Below are 22,417 nucleotides of genomic sequence, written 5' to 3'. Positions count from 1 at the left end.
TCAACAAAGATGGCTAAGACAGATTTTAGGAGTCAGTTATAGAGATCGGGTTTAAATCAAGGAAATCCTAAGCCGAACTGGGAGTCGACCCTTTAGTAAGATTGTGAGAGAGCGACACACGAGGTTTGCGGGACATGTTCTCCGACAAAATGAATTACGCATAAGAAGAGTTGCAATGATATCCTAGTACAACTTGACGCCACTCATTCATTGAGGTCTTCATGGCAGGTGGGAAGAGGCTTCAGACATTACCAGTGACAGATTTTTATGGAAACAGCTTTACGTCAAATGCTCCGAACGGCGTGGTAGGGTCTAAGTCAGTAAGAATAGCACATTAGGTTTTTGAAATAAAACTTTTTAATAGCAGGAAAATGCACTGTAGATACCTCAGAATTTGCATTTTGTTGGCTTTCAATACCAGAAATAGTGCTTGGCTAGCGCTCCCCAGACCATATTGCTAGTAATGGCAGGGAATCTACAATTTTATGGAAACAGCTTGACGGCAAATGCGCCAAACGGCGCGGGAGGGTCTAAGTCAGTAAGAATAGCACATTAGGTTTTTGAAATAAAACTTTTTAATAGCAGGAAAATGCACTGTAGATACCTCAGAATATGAATTTTGTTAACTTTCAATATCAGAAATAGTGCTTGGCGGCGGGGCTTTGCCCCGCGCTAGGAGCTCCCCCAGACCCCCTTGCTAGTATTGGCGGGGAATCTACAATTTTTCCACTAACTCATGGAAGAACCTATTCTAGGGCACAATAAACGTCTTCCGAAAGAATGAAGGGTTAGAATGCAATAAAGATTATGTACACACACACACACATAAATACATATAAAAAAAAAATCGCGGGGGGGGGGAATCCCCCCCCAAACCCCCCCCCCCCCCCCGAAAAAAAATCCTGGCTACGCCCATGTATCCAAATATTCACCACTTCATCCAAACATTCACCCTTCTTTTAATCCATCTATTCATGCACCCCTCCAACCAGCCACCCTTCCTATTCATACATTTATCCTTACAAAGTATGCAGTGATTGGAGACGTCTGCTGTTGTAAACTCTGCTTCAAATAAAGACGAAAATGTTTGTAAAATAAAATTTCAACAAAGCTTGTGTCTAGCTTTCAATTTGACGCCTGGAAGATTCTTGTCTGTACGGTGTCGTCTCAAGCATTGTGCAATGTTTTGGTGTGTGTCTCTGAGAGAAGAGTTTTAGATGGAACCACTCGAGACCAAGGTATTTAGATCAAGTGGGAGTTCAAGTGAAGACTTCAGTCCTCAATGGTTCTCTCTCTCTCTCTTTGTTTCTCCCTAACACACACACACACGGTCCAATACACATACACACGCATATGTAACGATGATCAAGGATGATTTAACTGCCTAGCATAGGAAACATTTTTAAAAATACCTATTAAAAGAACAAAGCTTATATTACGTGTTATTGTAGTTTGGGTCTGTCTTTCTATTCATGTATCCCTGGACTTAGTATTAGAAAATATTGTTACCAAGAGTTTTTGTTCAGCTTTCTCAGGGCTCTATGATCCTATCACAAATCTGGACCAGTTGGGAAAGGGGACTAATTCAATTTTCTTTTACCACCTTATAAGTTAAGCACGATTTCTTTCCATTGTCCAAGATACCAAAACAAAACAAAATTAATTACCTATATTTAATTAACTAATGGCTTTATTTTTTATTATTATTGATTCTTGTGTTGTCATATAAAAGAAATAGTTGTGAAAAATTTCAACTTAAATCAAAGAAAAAAGAATAATTTAAATTTGGCTATAGAACTAGGTCTAGGTCTAGATTCAACATCCGTATGAAAAGGACTATCAGAACTATCGCGTTCGAGAATTTCGGAATGTAAAAAGTTATTGATTCAAAACAAAAAAAAAATTAATTACCTATATTTAATTAACTAATGGCTTTTTTTATTATTATTATTGATTCTTGTGTTGTCATATAAAAGAAATAGTTGTGAAAAATTTCAACTTAAATCAAAGAAAAAAGAATAATTTAAATTTGGCTATAGAACTAGGTCTAGGTCTAGATTCAACATCCGTATGAAAAGGACTATCAGAACTATCGCGTTCGAGAATTTCGGAATGTAAATTGTTATTGATTCAAGAGTTTAATAAACTAATGCTTAAGTACATTGTGTGCATCGTGTTCTAAGTATCGACTCTAGATCTAAAGGCCAATCATTCAAATTAAATTCCGAAAATTAAGAAGTGTAGTAGGATTCTTTCTCGGAGGGAAGGGGGCGGAGTAAAAAAATTGTTTAATTTTTTTCAAAGCTCATATCACCTCACTCTTTCTGTCCGTCTGTCTGTCTGGTAAAACGTTTTACACGTGATTTCTCCCACACCCAATTTCGGATCAAGCTGAAATTAAGCACAATTATTTGTTTTACTTGACAACACAACAATCAATTTAAAAAAAAATAGCTAATTAAACATTGGTAACAAATTATTTTGTTTGATATCTCGAACAAGGGAAAGAAATTGTAATTTTCAGAAGTGGTGGTATAAGCTGAATTAGTCCTCTTTATAAGTTTCGTCTGAGTCTTAGTGAACACAAACCTGAAAAATAGGTCGAGACTATAGAAACAATAGATAACTATAAAATCGTCCATGTTCATAAGCTTTCCACTAGCAGAGTGGTTAACGTGTTGGCTTGAGAAGCATGATAGGCTTGATCCATGAACTCGAATTCAGGTTGTTCCCCCTTTTTTAATTTTTTTATAAATGCTTTTTTTAGCGGCCCCCGAAAGGGGAATAGATACCATTAGTTTTGAGTGGTCTGTCTGTACGTCCGTCCGTCCCGTTTAGATCTCGCAAACTAGAAAAAGATATTGAAAATTCGACATCATACTATTTTAGACCATTCAAAGTTCACATCTAACTTCACCTTCACTTTCCACTTTTACTTATCACTTGGTCTACTGGAATGTTGGGGCACCACACAAGATCTGTCAACATTCTTTCTCCATTCTTCTGTCATTTGCCTTAAATAGGATTTCATTCTGATATTCTTACTGAAAATAATGAAACCTGATTAGATGGACCACTTCGGGCGATTTTGAGTTTGTGTTTCCACATAAACTGTCTTTGTAACCTTGTTATTGTTAGTCTAGATCTATTACATGACTGATCCAAGCTAATTGATACAAGTACGCTTAATATAAGCTTTTTTTTTTAAAGTTTTTTAAAAATGTTGTTCTTGTTTCATCTAACATTCATTTGTTACTGATAGGAAAACCAATCGCTCTATAAGCTGTACAATTACAGTTCCCCTTTCAGACATTGCGATCTATAGGGCAGATGATGTTAAGGTCATCTGTTTCTTTGGCCAACGGTTAACGAACAGGGTGTGGCCAGTACAACGACCAACCGCCTTTACTTCACTCTACTATAGCCAGGTACCCATTACAGTTGATTGGACTCAATGATGCCTTAAAAATCGCCCGAAATTCAAAATATCAGTTTTCACCGAGATTCGAAACCAGGACTCCAACCGCTTAACCCCTCAGCCCCCGCCCCACCCTCTATAAGATGTATAAAGGAGGTATTGTCAAATTTGAGCTAACTCGCTTCAATTTTTTCACTCTCAAAATCCCTTTTAATAAATGGAGAAAGTGGACTACATAATGTACATCAGTGTAACCTTTTATTTTTCTACTTAACACTAGGGGCTTACTGCGTTGATAACAACTCTGAATTAACAGCGGGACACAGGAATCAATGACCTAGAAATAAAGCGGTTGTTCTTATTTTCACTATTTATTGTTCATCATAGAGTTGTGGTTAACATTTGTAATATTAGTTGCAGACTTCATGTAGACTTACTTTAATACTGCTAGGCCATCGTTGGGCTGAATGTTGTTATGAATGGACAAAATGTAATTATGACGTGTGAACATGACCTTGTGACGTATATTATAATATTTAATATTTAGTCTATTGTTTTTTGTCATTAATTTAAACACACAAAAAAAGGAAAATAATAATTTCCCCCTTTTACCTCAAGTTTTCACATTTCTTCCAGCCTCTTTACTTTTTCCCAACCAAAACAATCAAGATAATTAAAAGTTAAAAATACCCAGATTCACCCGCTCACGTCTGCCGTTCCGAGCTTGGCGTGGTAGTCGGGTTCGGAGAAGAAACACACTTCCGACTTACTTCCCTTTTAATTGTCCAACTCTCACGTGACCTAATCATGAAGTGTCATCACGCATGTGAACATAGAGATAGACCGCGCACGGATACGTCTCTCATCATCGCTTAGAATCATACTTAGCATTGATCTTCAAACAGTCTACCGTCGGGTCGTGACAAGGAAGGGGAACTGCTTAGGCTCATGCTAATTAACCAGGCAGGGCCCCTAGAAGCAGACACCACAAGGTGCCCATGCTATTTAATCACACATTTTCGGTTAGCCCGGGATCTAATCTGGTGCTGGACTTTTTTTCCGTTGCGCTTGCTTAAAGCCCTACAACAACAACGCTAATTAATTGATATCTTCAAATCCTTTAAAGTATAGAATTTAGAAAGAAGAAAGAGCTGAACTCATGGGTCAGCTTTCTTTTTAAACATTCTATAAACAGTTGTTTTAGCTCTTTTTCTTTTTTTTGAGGACTTCAGTTTTGTATACTAGTATTACCCCGATTTGGTAGCTAGTGATTTGTCGGTGCATCATGTCCCTTGCGTTTATATATATATATATATATATATATATATACATATATTTGCTAAGTGGTAAGTCTGGGCCATAGTCTTGGGTGACGACCACTAAAAATATATTTTAGGTCACATTTTAATAGGCAAAATTATTTTTATCAAACTACATTACCCATAGAAAAAAAGAGAAAGAGAGAGAGAAACAGAAAGAGAAAGAGATATATAAATAGAGAGATGAGAGTAATAGAGAGAAAGTTACAGAATAAAGGAGCATTAGAGAGAGAGAGAAATAAAAGAAAGTAGGAGAGAGAAAGGGAGAGAGAGAGATCGAGAGAGAGAGAAAAGAAATGTATACAGAAAGAAAGAGAAAGGGACAGAAAGCAAGAGTGAAAAAGAGAAATTCAAGCTGAAGAAAAAGAAAAGAAAAACAAAAGAGGAGACCGAAAGAGAGAAAGAAAATAAAAGAGAAAAAGGACAACTTCAGACAGAAAGTGAGAAGGGAATAAAAGAGACAGAATAAGAGAGAGAGAGAGAGACATAGAATGAAAAAGAATGAGAAGAAAGGCTGAAAAAAATATTTTTGACATGAATACATATCTCTCAAAAACCTTTACACTTTAATAAAAGTACATTCAAATTATCCCCCGATGATTATAGCACCCCCCCTTATCTAGTAAACATTGTCTGATCTATCACACCCGCTATAATAGTAGAGTCAGGACAGCCGCACGACCATCCTAATCACAGTTCAGACATAAAGTTGGCTTTTGGCGCTGATATTTATGAGATTAATGTCTGCGCTGTGTGGCGTCACTTTAACTACAATTGAGAGTTGAGGTCACTCCATCGTATGCTCAATCCTAAATCCCCAGTCAATCCCTTTGTTAGCCCCAGTGTAAACATCATGAAATTAATATACTTAGTGGTGAAACTTTCACAGTTACTGGTTGAGATTATTCGACTTATAACTGAACACTGTTACTGTTCATTCTGTAGTCACCATCAGACTATGTTTGCCACCACGAGTTTGGCTTTTATTATTTTTTGTTTTCAAAATGTCGAAGTGGTGGCTTAATGGTCAGGCACTTCCAACCCGATGGGTCACGAGTTCGAATCTTGGTGAAGACTGTTGTTTTGAATTTTGAGATTTTTAGGACTCCTCTCTCTAATGGGTAACTGACATCAGATCGCAAAGTCTAATAGGAAAACGTTACCTTTTTTTCCCTTCAAAATATATTAGATCATCGTGGGAGTTCATGGTTCAAATCTCATTCAAATTGATTTGATTAGCAGTTTAACAATTTATTTTTGCTTTATTTATTTTTTTACTTTTTTTTTTGAAAACCTCAGCTTTTTGCTTGTTTCATTAGGAAGTCATATCAGAGGAATCCTAGGCTTAAACCACTTTTCTCTTTTGGGTTACTGACCATACGTGTTTACAAAATAGGTAGACAAATAACTTATGTCCAGCGCGTCTTTCATGCAATATACCACGTTCGGTACTGTCAAGTTTCTTTTCTTCTTGCTATACGTATGTGTACTTCTGACCACCAAATGTAACCTATTGACCACCACATGTAACCTATTGACCACCAAATGTAACCTATTGACCACCACATGTAACCTATTGACCACCAAATATAACCTATTGACCACCAAATGTAACCTATTCATGAATAGAACTATGATGAGAAATATTAAGACAGAATGAAGATTCAGAATGTTGATTCACGGACATAAAATTGGTTGATTGAAAATAAAACTAAACTACAGCTACAGTTCTTGCAAGTGAGACATCCAATATAAATAAATATCTAACAGAACAAATAATAGTTTTACAAAATGATGAAAGTATATCCTTCCACTCTAGAAACTAAAGTCCAAACTTTCTGGACTGGAAACAAAGTCTGCACTGTTTAACTAATTCAATAAAAAGAAAAATCTCACAAAACAAAACAAGAAAATCTTCAAGTAAACATCTTGAGTTGCCCCGCTTGTCCTTTAAAGTTAACAGGGGACCCAGACTGACCAGAACACTATCTTGACAGGTCATCTTTGGTCAAATCTCTTTGGTGGACATTTGACGGGAGGTTTCCGTGCTACCTTTAGGCTCTCAGCAGACACAGTCTCGGTCCCAATGTCAGGTAGCCAAGCCACTTATGCCACTTAGCCACTATTGTTTTTGAAAATGTTAATTCAAAAGAATCATAAGTGTAGAAAACAATCATCAAACCTACACGTTTGCTCTCCAGGCAATCACATGTATTCAGTATTAATCAGCATTCTTATGTACATGGATTCCGGGTTCAAAGAAATTCTCATGGGTGTTAAAAGAGAAGATACAAAATATGTAGGACATTTTGTCTGGATAGAACAGCCGCATAATGACATCTCGTTTTGACATCTCCATTTCAATATCTTTAACCAGGAGACAGCATTTGCTTGTGTATGTGGGAATGTGGGTGAGTGTGGGTGTGGACAAAGTAAACATAACAAAGTTTTTAGTTAATTAGTTTCAAAACAACCCATTAGAAAGGTTATACGTCAGTTTGATGGCTTGGCGACTAACATGAGATTATATTTCATTTTAATGAATCATTAGAAATTGTTTCTTTTTTAGACTTTTTTCTATAGCCAAATTTACAAAGAGATCCTGAATTTACCTGAATTTCGTTAAGTCTGAAATATAACTGCTTATGTAAAAAATAAAAGTCCCCTTTTCAGACCTTGCGTTCTATAGGGCAGATGATGTTAAAGTCATCTGTTTCTTTGACCAAATGTTAACGAGCAGGGTGTCATGTGCAGTGCTTTTTATTTTGTGTAAAACAATAACTGCCGGTACTTAGTGATTAGGTGCCGGTACTCAGTGATGGATTGCCTAACTTTTAACTACTAATAAATTAATAATAAACCTTAAAATATAAGAAAAGTAATATTTTTTCCCCACATTGAAAAAGGTGCCGGTACGTCGTACCGGTGCGTAACGTCACAAAAAAAGCACTGGTCATGTGGTCAGCACAACGACCAGCCGTCTTTACTTTCCCCAACTATTAGAATTGGGTGCCCTAAAAATCACGAAATTCAAAATCACAGTCTTCACCGAGATTCGAAACCAGGACCCCAGGTTCAGCAGCCAAATGCTTAACCACTCAGCCACTGCGCCTCCCTAACTGCTTATGTACAAAATATACAAAACATAATACAAGACTATAGCCAGTCATACTGATGGCAAGAAAATGATTTAATAATGGATACCTGGTAGTGTGGTATTCGATCTAGACTGTTTTTTTCAATTGTTTTGGGTTCAAACCCTTTCCTCTTCCAGAGATTTGGTCTAGGATATATCTTCAAATCTGAAGGAACATCCGAAACATAAAAATAATACCAAACAAAAACACAGGTTTGAAACGAAATTATGCAATGAAGCCAGCATGTCACGATGGGATTGTGGGAATATTCTTTCCTCCAGAACTTTTTTTCATTTCCAGATTTCCACCGTATTAGCGAAGACACTTATTTAAGTGAAGAGACAGAACACAATATCCTCTTTGCGAATTAAAACACGCTTAATCTTTGTTGTAGACTGTAGATGGTCGTTGACTTGTAGCACCAAAGTGCTGGTAAACAACTAAATCACTGTAGGCGTGTTGTGTCTTAGCTAATAAAATTTGAAATAACTTAAGAAACAACTTTGTGAACAATACTAAATCTAGCTTTTATTAGAAAGTAGACAAAATCAAGTTGATATGTGATAAAATAAATGCACTAAACTTTAATAATATTTAAAGAAAAAAATCTCACTACAATAAAACAACCTTCCAGTCTCATGTTCTGGAGTTGTCTGTCCTAATGGACCTCATTCACTAATCGTAAACAAACAATATTTAGTCACGTGATCTTATTGATAAAAAAAACGAAAAAAAAACTGTCACGTGACAACCATCATGAATTAAACATGTGATCGTAAATTATAGAGAAGAGATAGAGCACCACGTGGCTAAATGTTGTTTGTTTACGATTGGTGAATGAGGTCCATTAAGACCAATGACGACAATGCCACCTATCTTGCATCACTCACAACCAATCACTAACCTCTTCCCACCGTCACTATAGAAACACACAGTACACACACACACACACTCCATAACATTTCTACAATGGAAATCATGGAAATATTGAACTCACACAATAAACGATATAATTTAAAAGTTCAATAGTACATCGACAAAAGTAGACTTATTCTGATCAACTGGCAGACTACTGATCATCTACCTCTTTTTATGTGTAGCGCAACAATGTTAGCTTCTCATCTGAGAAATAACTCGAAATCTATTTTTAGTACTATGGAAAACCCATATCTATTTTTAGTAAAAGGAGTATCTTCTCAAACTTAAATCTGTTGTAAACCTGGATGGACACGGTTCTCGAAAACGGCTCTAGCCTTTTTCCCTGTATTTTAACATATATTTGCATATGCTAGGGAAAAGAATGACAAGCTATTTGGGCATCACTGGCAAAACTAGTTTGACCGTTATAATTTTTAAAATTTGGCTCGAGGACTAGACAATCTTTATCCGGAACAGACTACGTCTGCGAGTATTTCCTATTTTAAAATGAATAGACGTTGAGGAACATTTTGCGTCTTTTAGACTCCAAGACTAGATCTAGAGCATAGACTCTGACTCTAAGTACACTTATACATTCGCGCTTAACCAGAATCTTTTTTTTCGTGTGACAAAAATATTCCATTTTTTGTTTAATTCTATCAATGACTATTTTTTATTTGTAAACTATTGAGGGTTGGTAGGAATATCTGAGAAATGAATGACGTGATGACTTTAGGCTCAGCAAACACACCCCCACCACCATCAACTTCACAGTTTATACAAGAAAATGAGAATTTAAATTCAGTAATTGTATAAATTGATCTCGTTGGCCTACAAGCTCCAAGCCTCAATTCCTTATCCACTTTTACATCAGCATAATGTCGTCCAAATGTGTCGCAGGTTAAAGTACAAACCTTTATTGTCGATAAAACAACAACACCGGTGTGCACTTTAGAATATTTGTCTTTTTTTTTTTCCAAATGATGATATTTTACCCGCCTGGAGAATGGCGTGGCAATAATAGTTTATACCCTAATCATAAAAGTTGAAGCCCCCCCCCCCACACACACACACAATGATAGTTTGGGGCCTGGGGGGCTGGTTAATATTTAGCGAATAACAATAGGTCAAACTTTGAATCAGTGAGCCTGAAGGTCAAGGTCATCCTTTTGGTTTTGAAAACAGAAAAGGGTCCGGGAAGGGGAGGACGAGAACTAGCAGACGTTTAGTTTGTTTGTTTTTTGTCTCATTTATTTAAATGTCTGCTTTTTTTTTTCCTTCGACATTTTGTCTCCCTTGTTTATGAAATGATAATCACAAGTCAGTCTGTTGTTTTCGGAAGAGAACAAAAAATGGTTTAATGTCTTTTTCTTTCCCCATCCCTACACTTCACTATCACGTGTCTAGCTGAGCGCGGACGTCAAATAGCGGAGTTTCAAATAGCGTGTTTAAAGACTAATAAGAAAAAATATTAAAAGTTGTATTTTATCAAAAGACGACACTTCCATAATTAAATCTAAAATATAATAAAATGATTTTTTTAAATATTTGATTCAATTCGGGTATCGAAACCGTGACACCGTCAGCTGCTTCAACGTACGATTTTACTGATTCGACCAGCGAGGAAGGTATACATGTGCGATTATGTATTGCTTGTTTATATCATAGACTAGATTTAACACTAAACCTAAAGTTCTGATTCAGAAATCTTAAGATCTAGTCTAGATTTTCTTCTAGTAAAACTGAAGCAACTTTAAATGTACTGTTATCGTATAATTTCGGTACACTGAACATTAATTTATTATACTTTTGGATCAATAAAGCCTTAAATTCGGAAATTCCAGAACGCGAAAGCCCTTTCGAAAATCCGATAGTCCTTTCAAAAACCCGATAGTCCTTTTATTCAAAAACCCGATAGTCCTTTCAAAAACCCTATAGTCCTTTCGAAAACCCGATAGTCCTTTCAAAAACCCGATAGTCCTTTCAAAAACCCGATAGTCCTTTCAAAAACCCAATAGTCCTTTCAAAAACCCGATAGTCCTTTCAAAAACCCGATAGTCCTTCCAAAAACCTGACAGTACTTTCAAAAACCCGATAGTCCTTCCAAAAACCTGACAGTCCTTTCAAAACAGATGTTGGATCCAGATCTAGATTTAGTCTCTAGCCAAATTATTTATTTATTTTTTACTTTGAAAAAATAATAACGGTCAAGCTAGAGTTGTCCCCCATGTGGCCAACGAGCTACTTATTCTTTTCACAGCGATACACATCAACTGTTAAATTTCTAGGAAAATCGTTTGAGCCATTTTTCAGATCAGCTGTCTAGGTTCCTGGATCCAGGTTCCATGAAGTTCTGACTTGAATAGAGGTATTGTAAAAAAAAAAATAAAAAGTACCGGCATAACAGACTTCAACTAGAAAGTGGACCCGTTCTTTTCTTTCTATTTTTTTTTATATAATTCCTCTTCTCAGCTTGCAAGTTCTTCATTCGAAAAACTCAGAAACTCGATACGGAAACACGATATTCTTCGAAATGTAACAGTTGATGTATATCTTTGGGAAAAATAACAACTAGTTATGTGACCACACTAGGAAAACTCTAGTTTGACAGTTATATTTTTTTGGAAATATTATGTTTGAAAATTAAATTTGGTCTAGGCAATCTTATCTAGAACAGACATAGAGGGTATTTCCGCTGTCTTCATAAAACAGTTTAATAAACATTTACGAAAATTTCGTACACCTTGTTCTTAGTCTGGATCTTTGAGCCCAAGAATCCCTCTTACAAAGGTTGGTCAGCTGTAGAAAAGAGGAATAGTCTTTAAGAACAATTTCTGAAAATATTATTTAATGCGCAAGTTTGTACAAGTTTGTTTCTCGCTATTGATAAAGGTACAATCAAAATGTACAGCCCCTATCTCTACAACAAGAGTTTATATAGTAATGCTCTAGAATGATAAAAACTCGTTCTAATCTGTACATTTTTAGCTACGCAGTAAGACAATTGATAGAGATAAATATTATAACCAATATCATAATATCTGCAATGAATTACTATGTATTTTGTTATGACATGATTAGGAATTAGTTATTTGTTTCGGAAATAGGGTAAAGTTTTACTGAGTGACGATGACGTAAAGTTGGTTAAAAAACAAGAACGCTCTAAGTGACGCTACAAAGAAGACGCTTCGTGGAGAGCAGTAGAATATATACACGGATTTACGGACATAGCTGACATCGGACGATTCCCTTCTTGATTATTAAATATATTTGTAAAAAAACATCAGCGTCGACTTCATATTTTGATTGTTTCGGCCTTTCGCCGGTGTTACTGAAGTAGCTCGAGTTCAGCATTACTTCCAGTCAGACGTAGATCTACACTAGATATATTTCCAAGAATCAACACAGCGCGGAAGCCTTAACAATTTACATATTTTAATTTTATTTTTAAAAAACATCATATGTAGCGGTCTCTAAATGATAAAAAAAAGCTACTATTTATTTTACAAGGTCTTAGTGTCCATTTGTTGCGTATACACCTCAAAAACTAGAAAAAAACTAGTTTAAACTTGCATTGCACGTGTTTTTATGTGCCTCTACGAGCTATTTGTCTAAACTTCCCACATGTTCTGACGTCGCTGGTCAGTGCTCAGGCTTTCTATAACGACTGGTATCGCTTTAATGGTTAAACAGACTTAGGGAAAGGTGAAGGTAAACTGTGAAGGTGACATCTTTCACGTTTTTTTTTTTGGCGGTGAACAAGGTTCAAGGTTAGGTCACACGCTCAGTGACCATAATAAAATAATGGAACAGTTGCTGATTCCTGAGATGTTCTTCCCGCCCTAGTTTTAACGCCCTTGGGCCTTGGACAAAACAAATGACACATTTTAGATTTCAGTTTTTATATACAGTGTAATAAATGTTTTCTTTTTTTTTAATAAATGTTTTCTTTTTTTAATAAATGTTTTCTTTTTTTTTTTTTATAAATGTTTTCTTTTTTTAAGAAACGTTTTCTTTTTTTTTTTATAAATGTTTTCTTTTTTTAAGAAACGTTTTCTTTTTTTTTTTATAAATGTTTTCTTTTTTTTTTAGAAATGTTTTCTTTTTTTAAATAAATGTTTTCTTTTTTTCGTCTGCTAGTTTCCTGATATTACGTCATCGGTCAATGAACAAACAATCGATCTACGTCTACCTCAGCACGCTGGCCATCTTCGACAGCTTCGTTCTCTACTTCGGCCTCATCCGAACCTGGGTCAACGAGATCCGGGGCTCGGACATCCGGGACGAGAGCGCCTGGCTGTGCAAAGGCCTTCCTACCTTGGGCTACACCTGCAGCGACGTGTCGGTGTGGCTGATAGTCGCCGTCACCCTGGAGAGGTACATCGTGGTCAGTCACCCACTCAAGGCCCACCACTTCTGCCAGGACGTCCGCGCCAAGAAGATCATCGCCGGGATAGTGGTCCTCTTCTTCCTGATCAACGCCCACTTCCTGTTCAGCACGGACCTGGCTCAGGTGCCCCCCAAAGGAGTAAGACATAAGGACGTGGTGGAGTATCAGTGTAAGCCGGTCCAAGGCTTTGACGGACTCATCTACATAGCGTGGCCTTGGGTGGACGCCTTGTTGTACGGGTTCGGACCTTTCGTCCTCATCAGTATTTTCAACTCCATTATCATTCTCAAGGTAAGATATACAACAACAATAATAGACGTAAAGCGCTTTATCTAAAGGAAATGTGTTTTCAAATAATCCATTACACAAAACTAAAAATTAAAACAATGTACATGAAACTCATTTTCACAATAACATCTCCTAAACATTTCAACTGAAGTTTACATCAATTATCGGAGGCGCGGTGGCTGACCGGTAAAGCGCTTGGCTTCTGAAACGGAGGTCCCGGGTTCGAATCGTGGTAAGGACTAGGATATTAAAATTTGGGATCTTTGAGCGCCTCTGATTCCACCCAGCACAGATGACCTTTACATCATATGCCCTATAGATCACAAGGTCTGAAAGGGGAACTTTACTTTACATCAATTAGTTAATTAAGTGGCTACGCTGCGTAAAATAGAAACAAGAGCTCCCGCTAGACAAACATGAAAACAAGGTCTATTTACCAGACTGGGGCATTCCTAACGTAACTAACAATTTAACTTGACTAGTACTTGCTTCTTTTAAGCAACAACCAAAAACAGATTGGAATGTCTGTCCGTCGTTTTGTCTGTCTGTTCGTTCAGCCGTCCCGGTTAGTTCGCAGAAACTAGAAAAGATGTTCAGAATTCGATGTAATGATATTTTAGATTCTGGTGGGTCGATAATTTTTTTTCTTTTCTGAAAGAGAACAGTTTAATTTTTTAAATTAAATATGCAAACAATTTTTTCCATGTAAAAAATACTCCATTTTAACAACTATTAACTATTAATATATATTTTAAAAACATCGGAAAAGTATATTGATAAGGAAGGGGATATTCCTGGAAATTTTAAATGATTTATGCAAATGGATTTTTTCTAAATAATGTAATACAAAATATTTAAAGACTATACATATATATATATATATATATATATATATATATATATATATATATATATATATATATATATATATATATATCAACACAGTTTAAAATCAATGATGATAAAACTAGGCATAAATGTTCCTTAGGTCATGGCGGACATCTTAGTGTATTTTTAATGCCGCTCCACAACCGGTGGCCTATAAATAAAATAAAAAACTAAATTCATCTCTGTTAAAAAAACACGAAGCTTCGAGTAAATCGGATAAACCCGTTTTCACTGTCTTTTATATTTGATATGAATATGTCGGCTAACGGCTGAACTTGTAAACCCAAATGTTAATGGAACATTCTCCATGCTTGACATAGATATATATATATATCAGTAATACCCAAAGAAATCTATGTAAACAGTAATATCCAAAATAATCCCCGCAGGTCGCGGGTAATATCCGGCTAGTATAGCAACAACGAATGAGAGATTAGCCCTTTTATAAAACCATCAATAAGATAATCATTCAATAACATTAGTTAGTTCTTGTTTATATTGAACCATATCGCAGTAACACTGGATTCATTGAAAACACTGAATATTTACAATTTCATAATAATAAAAACACTATATCCAGCATCATGTGGTGTCATATCGTCAGTCGGACCAACAATACAATAACATCGGTAACACTTCCGGTACGAGAACGTCTCTTCTTTCAGTATGTCGGAGATAGGGTTGTGGTTGTTGATAGTTGGTAGCTCATAGCTTCTGGTAGTCAGGCTACTTTACCTGCCAGATTGGACCACTTCCGGGACCGATTCTTTAGTTTGTGTTTCCACACAAACTATCTTTGCAACCTTGTTTTATTTACAGTAGGTATACACGAATATTGAATAGGTCTTTTTAATGTTTCTAATGTATCTGTGAGTGTATATCACAGAATGTGTATGTTATTGACTGATAGGAACATCAAGGTATGTGGTATAAACCAATCACATCACGTGGTTGATTCTTGGACTCATGACTTTGAGCTCTTCATCATCTAGAACGAGGCTGGGTTTACTTAGTGCATAAAAACAGTCCATGGGAAGTTCTCAGTAAAAAAATACTTATCCACATGTGGTCGGCACCTGAATGGTTCTTAAAGACAATTCTCTTGAACTGTGAAAAAGAAGAGAGTTAAAAATGTGGTACGGGGTGGTGGTGGGCTAGCAGCTTCAAGTACGTTAGAACTTCCTTGTAGATGTGTTTACAAAATGTGTGTGTGTGTGTGTGTGTATAGCTTCACGTTCTTTATTCTGTATAACAAACTATTGAATCTTCTGTTTGTGAATTATGACGAAACATTACGTCATCTAAATACTTAACAAAACAAGAGTTGATTTTTGTTTTAGATGTTTAACAAAACACTTTTATTATTATTTCCTTCACTAAACAGAATGAGCTTAGAATGAGGTCATAGGGTTTAACTCCCCCCCCCATTCTCTTTCAAAAAGACTCATATAAGGAGTGTCCAAAAAAGGCCCATGCGGTCATGTTTCTCGGTGGCCAGGTAGAGAGGTTGTCTTTACACTGACCCCTCTGTCCAAAAGTTGTATATCGACACGAATTTTACTAGATGATTATTTAATTACATGTTGTTGCTTTTATTTTTTTTGCGGGGCCTTGACATGATGTTAAAATTTACTGACCACACGTCCACAGTATAGCTCTGCCCAGAAATTACCTAATACCGTTCTTCAACTACCTACAATAAAAATTACAACGGGTCATTGTTCAATATATAATAAAGTTACGTGTAACTAGCTATAGAGAATGAATGTATACTGTAAATAATGTAGTATGTAATTGAATTTTAAAACCATTAGGTGTAAAGCATTGCTGGTTAGCATAATTCAGTTTCAAAATTGAAAAAAAAATCCACCAAAAAAGAAACAATGCTGCAAAACGAAGCCACTTTAAATGTTAATCTATCACTCGCACGCACGGACGCACACACAAAACAAAACAATGTTATAAAGATGTTGTCTACGAAGCTTTCCTTGGCTATATTTAAAACTCCACACTTTACCTTTTCACCGTCTGCCCTATACATCAAAAGGTTTGAAATAAGCAATCTACTATTGTATGTTACAGTCTTTTTCTGTTTAACATTAGCTTCTATTGAAGTCTCTTTTCAAGAAATAAAAAGATAACTTATACCAGGGGTTCTCAAACTGACGATTTGTCAGGGGTCGCCTTAGACCATCGAAAATATGGATTGTTTTTGTATATTCTTCTATTGCTTTATATGTGTGTGTGGAGGGGGTCGTGGCAGAGTGGGGCATTGTAAAAAGGGGTCGCCGGGCTTAATAGGTTGAGAACCGCTGGCTTATAGCAATATGTATTTTCAATAACAACAATAATTAGTTCCCCTTTCAGACCTTGAGATCTAAAGGGCAGATGATGTAAAGGTCATCTGTTTCTGTGGCCCACGGTTAACGAGGGTGTCATGTGGCCAGCACAACGACCAACCGCCTTTACTTTCCCCTACCAATGTCAGATACCCATTGGAGTTGGGAGGACTTAGAGGCGCCCAAAGATCCCAAAATTAAAGAACCCAGTCTTCACCAGGATTAAAACCCAGGACCCCAGTTCGAAAGTGCTTTACCGCTCAGCAACCGCGCCTCCGACAGCAATAATGACATGAAATGAAATTAGAATAACGCCAGAAGATGTAGCAACTGGCCATAGAAACTGAAGGAACTTGTAAGGATAGCAGCAAAGAAAGTGAAAGACACGGTCCTTAAATGAAAGAATGACTCAACAACAAACCAATTCTCCCGAGTTCCAAACTGCTAGGCCAATATTTCTAGCAGCATTTGACATTTATACAGATTGAACTTATGAGACTAACAAACGCTATTAGCCTAAGTAGGATACTGTTAAAGCAATACCAAATATGGATACGAGATGCTATGCTATAAACTAAATTATAATATATCATACACTATGCAAATGTATAGCAGGCCTATAATAACATTATGAGGTATGGTAACAACAAATGTTTATACGTAAGAATAGTGTTTTCCAAACTAAAAAGAGCCTAAATAAGTGTTCCACGAACTGCTGGAATAATTAACTAGTAGGCCACCACGAGAATCAATCTCTCTAAAAAAAAAATAAGCAAAGTGATTTGTAAAATACTCAGAATGAGCGATGTGTTGTGTTAAGGCAGGAAAAAGTTTGAGAAACACTGCGTTAGAACATATTTCGTAGATAATGTCCATTCATCGAACATAATATAGATCATACTGCTAGGCTTCATTATTGACATATACTCATAACAGACATACTGACAGACAAACAGTACAAACAAAATGATTCTCCATCATCCAGCTGAATGCCGGTAAAATGAGACATTTTGTGTGCAATAAAAGCGTAACTCAATTCTGTTTATTACACATGTTTTATTGTCTTATTTGAAGATACTTCGTCAGAAAGAGAATGTATAAAGTCTATTCAAATATTGTATTCAAAGAGAACGACTCTGAAAACAAATCTAGCCTTAGCCAAGCAATGTGTGCCCTGTACCGTGAATATCAAATACTCAACCCTCCGAGTGATACCATCTCAGATTTAATAACTGGTGGTTCAGTCAAGCGACGAAAGTAGTCGATGCTGTGAGATCATCTATTTTCAATTTCCCTTTATTTCTGAATATTAATATTTCGATTGTGTATGTGTTCGGTGACGTAGGGGAGGGGAAGGGGGAGGTCGAACATGTGTATATTTTCGTTTATATGCTTATTTGAAATCTCTTTATAGGTCAGTGACTTAATGATAGTGAGAGAGGGGGGAGAGAGAGACGGGGAAAAAAAGTGACTAATAATTAAACCTGTGTTCCGCGAGGCCTGAATGTTCCACGAATTACTGTAATAATTAACTAGTGGACCACCACGTGAATAAATCTTTCTTTTAAAAAAATGCTGCAAAATTTTCCGCCTAATACTCAAAATGTGCAAAGTGTTCTGTTAGTTCCCCATCTCTGCTAATACTCAGAATGTGCAAAGTGTTCTGTTAGTTCCCCATCTCTGCTAATACTCAAAATGTGCAAAGTGTTCTGTTAGTTCCCCATCTCTGCTAATACTCAAAATGTGCAAAGTGTTCTGTTAGTTCCCCATCTCTGCTAATACTCAGAATGTGCAAAGTGTTCTGTTAGTTCCCCATCTCTGCTAATACTCAAAATGTGCAAAGTGTTCTGTTAGTTCCCCATCTCTGCTAATACTCAAAATGTGCAAAGTGTTCTGTTAGTTCCCCATCTCTGCTAATACTCAGAATGTGCAAAGTGTTCTGTTAGTTCCCCATCTCTGCTAATACTCAGAATGTGCAAAGTGTTCTGTTGGTTCCCCATCTCTGCTAATACTCAGAATGTGCAAAGTGTTCTGTTAGTTCCCCATCTCTGCTAATACTCAGAATGTGCAAAGTGTTCTGTTAGTTCCCCATCTCTGCTAATACTCAGAATGTGCAAAGTGTTCTGTTAGTTCCCCATCTCTGCTAATACTCAGAATGTGCAAAGTGTTCTGTTAGTTCCCCATCTCTGCTAATACTCAGAATGTGCAAAGTGTTCTGTTAAGGAAAAACGTTTGTAAAACACTGACTTGAACTAGAGACACATGTTTGGGTGGTGCGTGTTTTATATAATTGGCACATTGGTAGAGGAACAACACTAATACACTATAACATACAGAGAGAACAGATTCAAGAGACAACACTAATACATTATAACATACAGAGAGAACAGATTCAAGGGATAACAATAATACACTATAACATACAGAGAGAACAGATTCAAGGGACAAGAATAATACACTATAACATAAAGAGAGAACAGATTCAAGGGACAAGAATAATACACTATAACATACAGAGAGAACAGATTCAAGGGACAAGAATAATACACTATAACATACAGAGAGAACAGATTCAAGGGACAAGAATAATACACTATAACATACAGAGAGAACAGATTCAAGGGACCAAAATAATACACTATAACATACAGAGAGAACAGATTCAAGGGACAAGAATAATACACTATAACATACAGAGAGAACAGATTCAAGGGACTACAATAATACACTATAACATACAGAGAGAACAGATTCAAGGGACTACAATAATACACTATAACATACAGAGAGAACAGATTCAAGAGACAAGAATAATACATTATAACATACAGAGAGAACAGATTCAAGAGACAAGAATAAAACATTATAACATACAGAGAGAACAGATTCAAGGGACTACAATAATACACTATAACATACAGAGAGAACAGATTCAAGGGACAAGAATAATACACTATAACATACAGAGAGAACAGATTCAAGGGACGGACAAGAATAATACACTATAACATACAAAGAGAACAGATTCAAGGGACTACAATAATACATAATAACATACAGAGAGAGCAGATTCAAGGGAAACAATAATACACTATAACATACAGAGAGAACAGATTCAAGGGAAACAATAATACATTATAACATACAGAGAGAACAGATTCAAGGGAAACAATAATACACTATAACATACAGAGAGAACAGATTCAAGGGACAAGAATAATACACTATAACATACAGAGAGAACAGATTCAAGGGACTACAATAATACACTATAACATACAGAGAGAACAGATTCAAGGGACAACACTAATACACTATAACATACAGAGAGAACAGATTCAAGGGACAACACTAATACACTATAACATACAGAGAGAACAGATTCAAGGGACAACACTAATACACTATAACATACAGAGAGAACAGATTCAAGGGACAACACTGATACACTATAACATACAGAGAGAACAGATTCAAGGGACTACAATAATACATTATAACATACAGAGAGAACAGATTCAAGGGACAACAATAATACACTATAACATACAGAGAGAACAGATTCAAGGGACAACAATAATACACTATAACATACAGAGAGAACAGATTCAAGGGACAACAATAATACATTATAACATACAGAGAGAACAGATTCAAGAGACAACAATACTACACTATAACATACAGAGAGAACAGATTCAAGGGACAAGAATAATACACTATAACATACAGAGAGAACAGATTCAAGGGACAACAATAATACATTATAACATACAGAGAGAACAGATTCAAGGGAAACAATAATACATTATAACATACAGAGAGAACAGATTCAAGGGAAACAATAATACACTATAACATACAGAGAGAACAGATTCAAGGGAAACAAAAGAAGAAGCGAGATAATTATAAACAAGGGAAGAAAAACAGAGTAGAGAAAAGGAAAGAGAGAAATGTCGGATGTAAGGGAGAGAGAAGGAAAGGGAGAGAGAGAAAGGGAGAAAGAGAAAGAGAGAGAGAGAAAGATAGAGATTATTTTAAACGTTTGTTGCTGTTTGTTTACAATTCTTTGTATTGGTTACTTCTGGACCGGGTCAGTTAATACTTACACACTTGTTAGACGGGGCAAGGTGGTGGAAGATCTCGTTAGATAAAGTTCATTCACTGTTCACATGAACATTATATGCCATTAAGTTTTGAGTACGCGATCAATAAAAACTACATTTCCTGTTTCATCTCATACAACTCAAACTGTATTTTGTCAAATGTTGATCTAATATTTTAAGTACCCACTGAACGATCGGGGGAAAAACACGATGCAGATTTTAAAGTAAATCGGACTTCAATGAAACGTTCACGTTTCAATCTTGCACAGCTTTATCAATAGAACTTTGTTTTCAACTGGAACCTTCAGACTATTCTCACATTGCGAGCTCTCAACATTCTAAAGCAGAGACCTGTCAGCAGTTATCAATGTGCGTTTAGCATCGTGGGACAACACCTTGTCACTCCACTGGAGCTTTGTGTCTACGCAAACAAGTAACTATTTTATGTTATGATTTTAAAATAGCAATTAATGTCACACAAAACAAATAAAGCCAAACATTGCAGACAACGATTTATGTAAGCACGTTTATGAGATCCGCCGACCATCAACCAATCAGTTACTTTACAGCAAATGTCTCGACGGAAGCTATTTTAAAATCATGGCTGCGATATTCTAAATCTAGATCTATAGTCCCGATTCGAGCCGTGGCTACATAGATATTCGTGGCAGCATTTCTGTGACCTTTCTGATGAGTGCTACCTAGCTTTAAAACTGAGACGCTCACTTAATGTCTAGAATTAAATCAGTGCCGTGTGAATGTGGGAGTAGAAATGAATGTTCCAATAATTAAAACATAAAGCTGCTAAGCTGTGCCATAACATGCTACCAAGACTAGAAGACAACGATTTCATTGTCTGATCCCCGGATAAGAACGGTTCTAAAATGTTTCCTCTCAGTACCCTTTGAATAGAGTATTACTATAAAATAGGTGACACTCGTTTGTTTTTCTGTTAAGCAGTTTAACCACAGCATTAGCATTGGTTTTAGCATACCTTCCTTCGCCATTAGCGAATACCCGTACCCCCAAGTAGTCGGACAGAATAGCTCAAGGCTACGCGAACCACAGGTTGTAGAAACCTTGGGACAAAGAAATGGTCCCTTAAAAATGTACATCACATTTGTGTCTATGACATTAGTAAGAAATATTAGTCTTGTCTCAGCATTGAACTTTGTAGCTTACTGAGGCAGTCCATTCCTACGTTATTGACTGTTCAAACTTAGTCCTTTAGCTTTTTATATCTCGCTCCATCGCTGTGGCTCTCTCCTTTTCTCTGGCTCTCTCCATCTCTCTGTCTCTCTTCATCTCTCTCCCCCAATCTCCCTTTCTTCTCCACTTCTCTGGCTCTCTCGTCTCTCACCATCTCTCTGGCTCCCTCCGTCTCTCTCCATCTCTTTGGCTCTCTTCATCTCTCTGTCTCTCTCCATTTTTTTATTTCACTCTCCATCTCTTGCTCTGTCCATCTCTCTCCATCTTTCTGTCTCTCTCCATCTTTCCCCGTCTCTCTCCATCGCTTTAGCTCTCTACATCTCTTTCAAACTTTCTGGCTCTCTACATCCTTTTCCATCTCTCCTTCTTTCTCAATCTCTCTGGCTCACTCCTTCTCTCCATCTC

The 22,417-nt window shown here is 36.5% G+C and overlaps 1 protein-coding gene across 1 annotated transcript in view; it reads left to right on the top strand.

The window, feature by feature from the left end:
- LOC106052763 (probable G-protein coupled receptor 139) overlaps nt 1-22,417 on the top strand; it is a 130,266-nt gene that overhangs the window by 32,367 nt on the left and 75,482 nt on the right. Inside the window, exon 3 of the mRNA XM_056036634.1 lies at nt 12,933-13,473. Coding sequence (XP_055892609.1) covers nt 12,933-13,473 — 541 coding nt within the window. The remainder of the gene's footprint in view (nt 1-12,932; nt 13,474-22,417) is intronic.

The sequence above is a fragment of the Biomphalaria glabrata genome, chromosome 7, assembly GCF_947242115.1.
Source record: "Biomphalaria glabrata chromosome 7, xgBioGlab47.1, whole genome shotgun sequence".
NCBI lineage: Eukaryota > Metazoa > Mollusca > Gastropoda > Planorbidae > Biomphalaria > Biomphalaria glabrata.
Note: the sequence above shows the minus strand (reverse complement) of the source record. Positions and strands in the feature narration are given on the sequence as shown.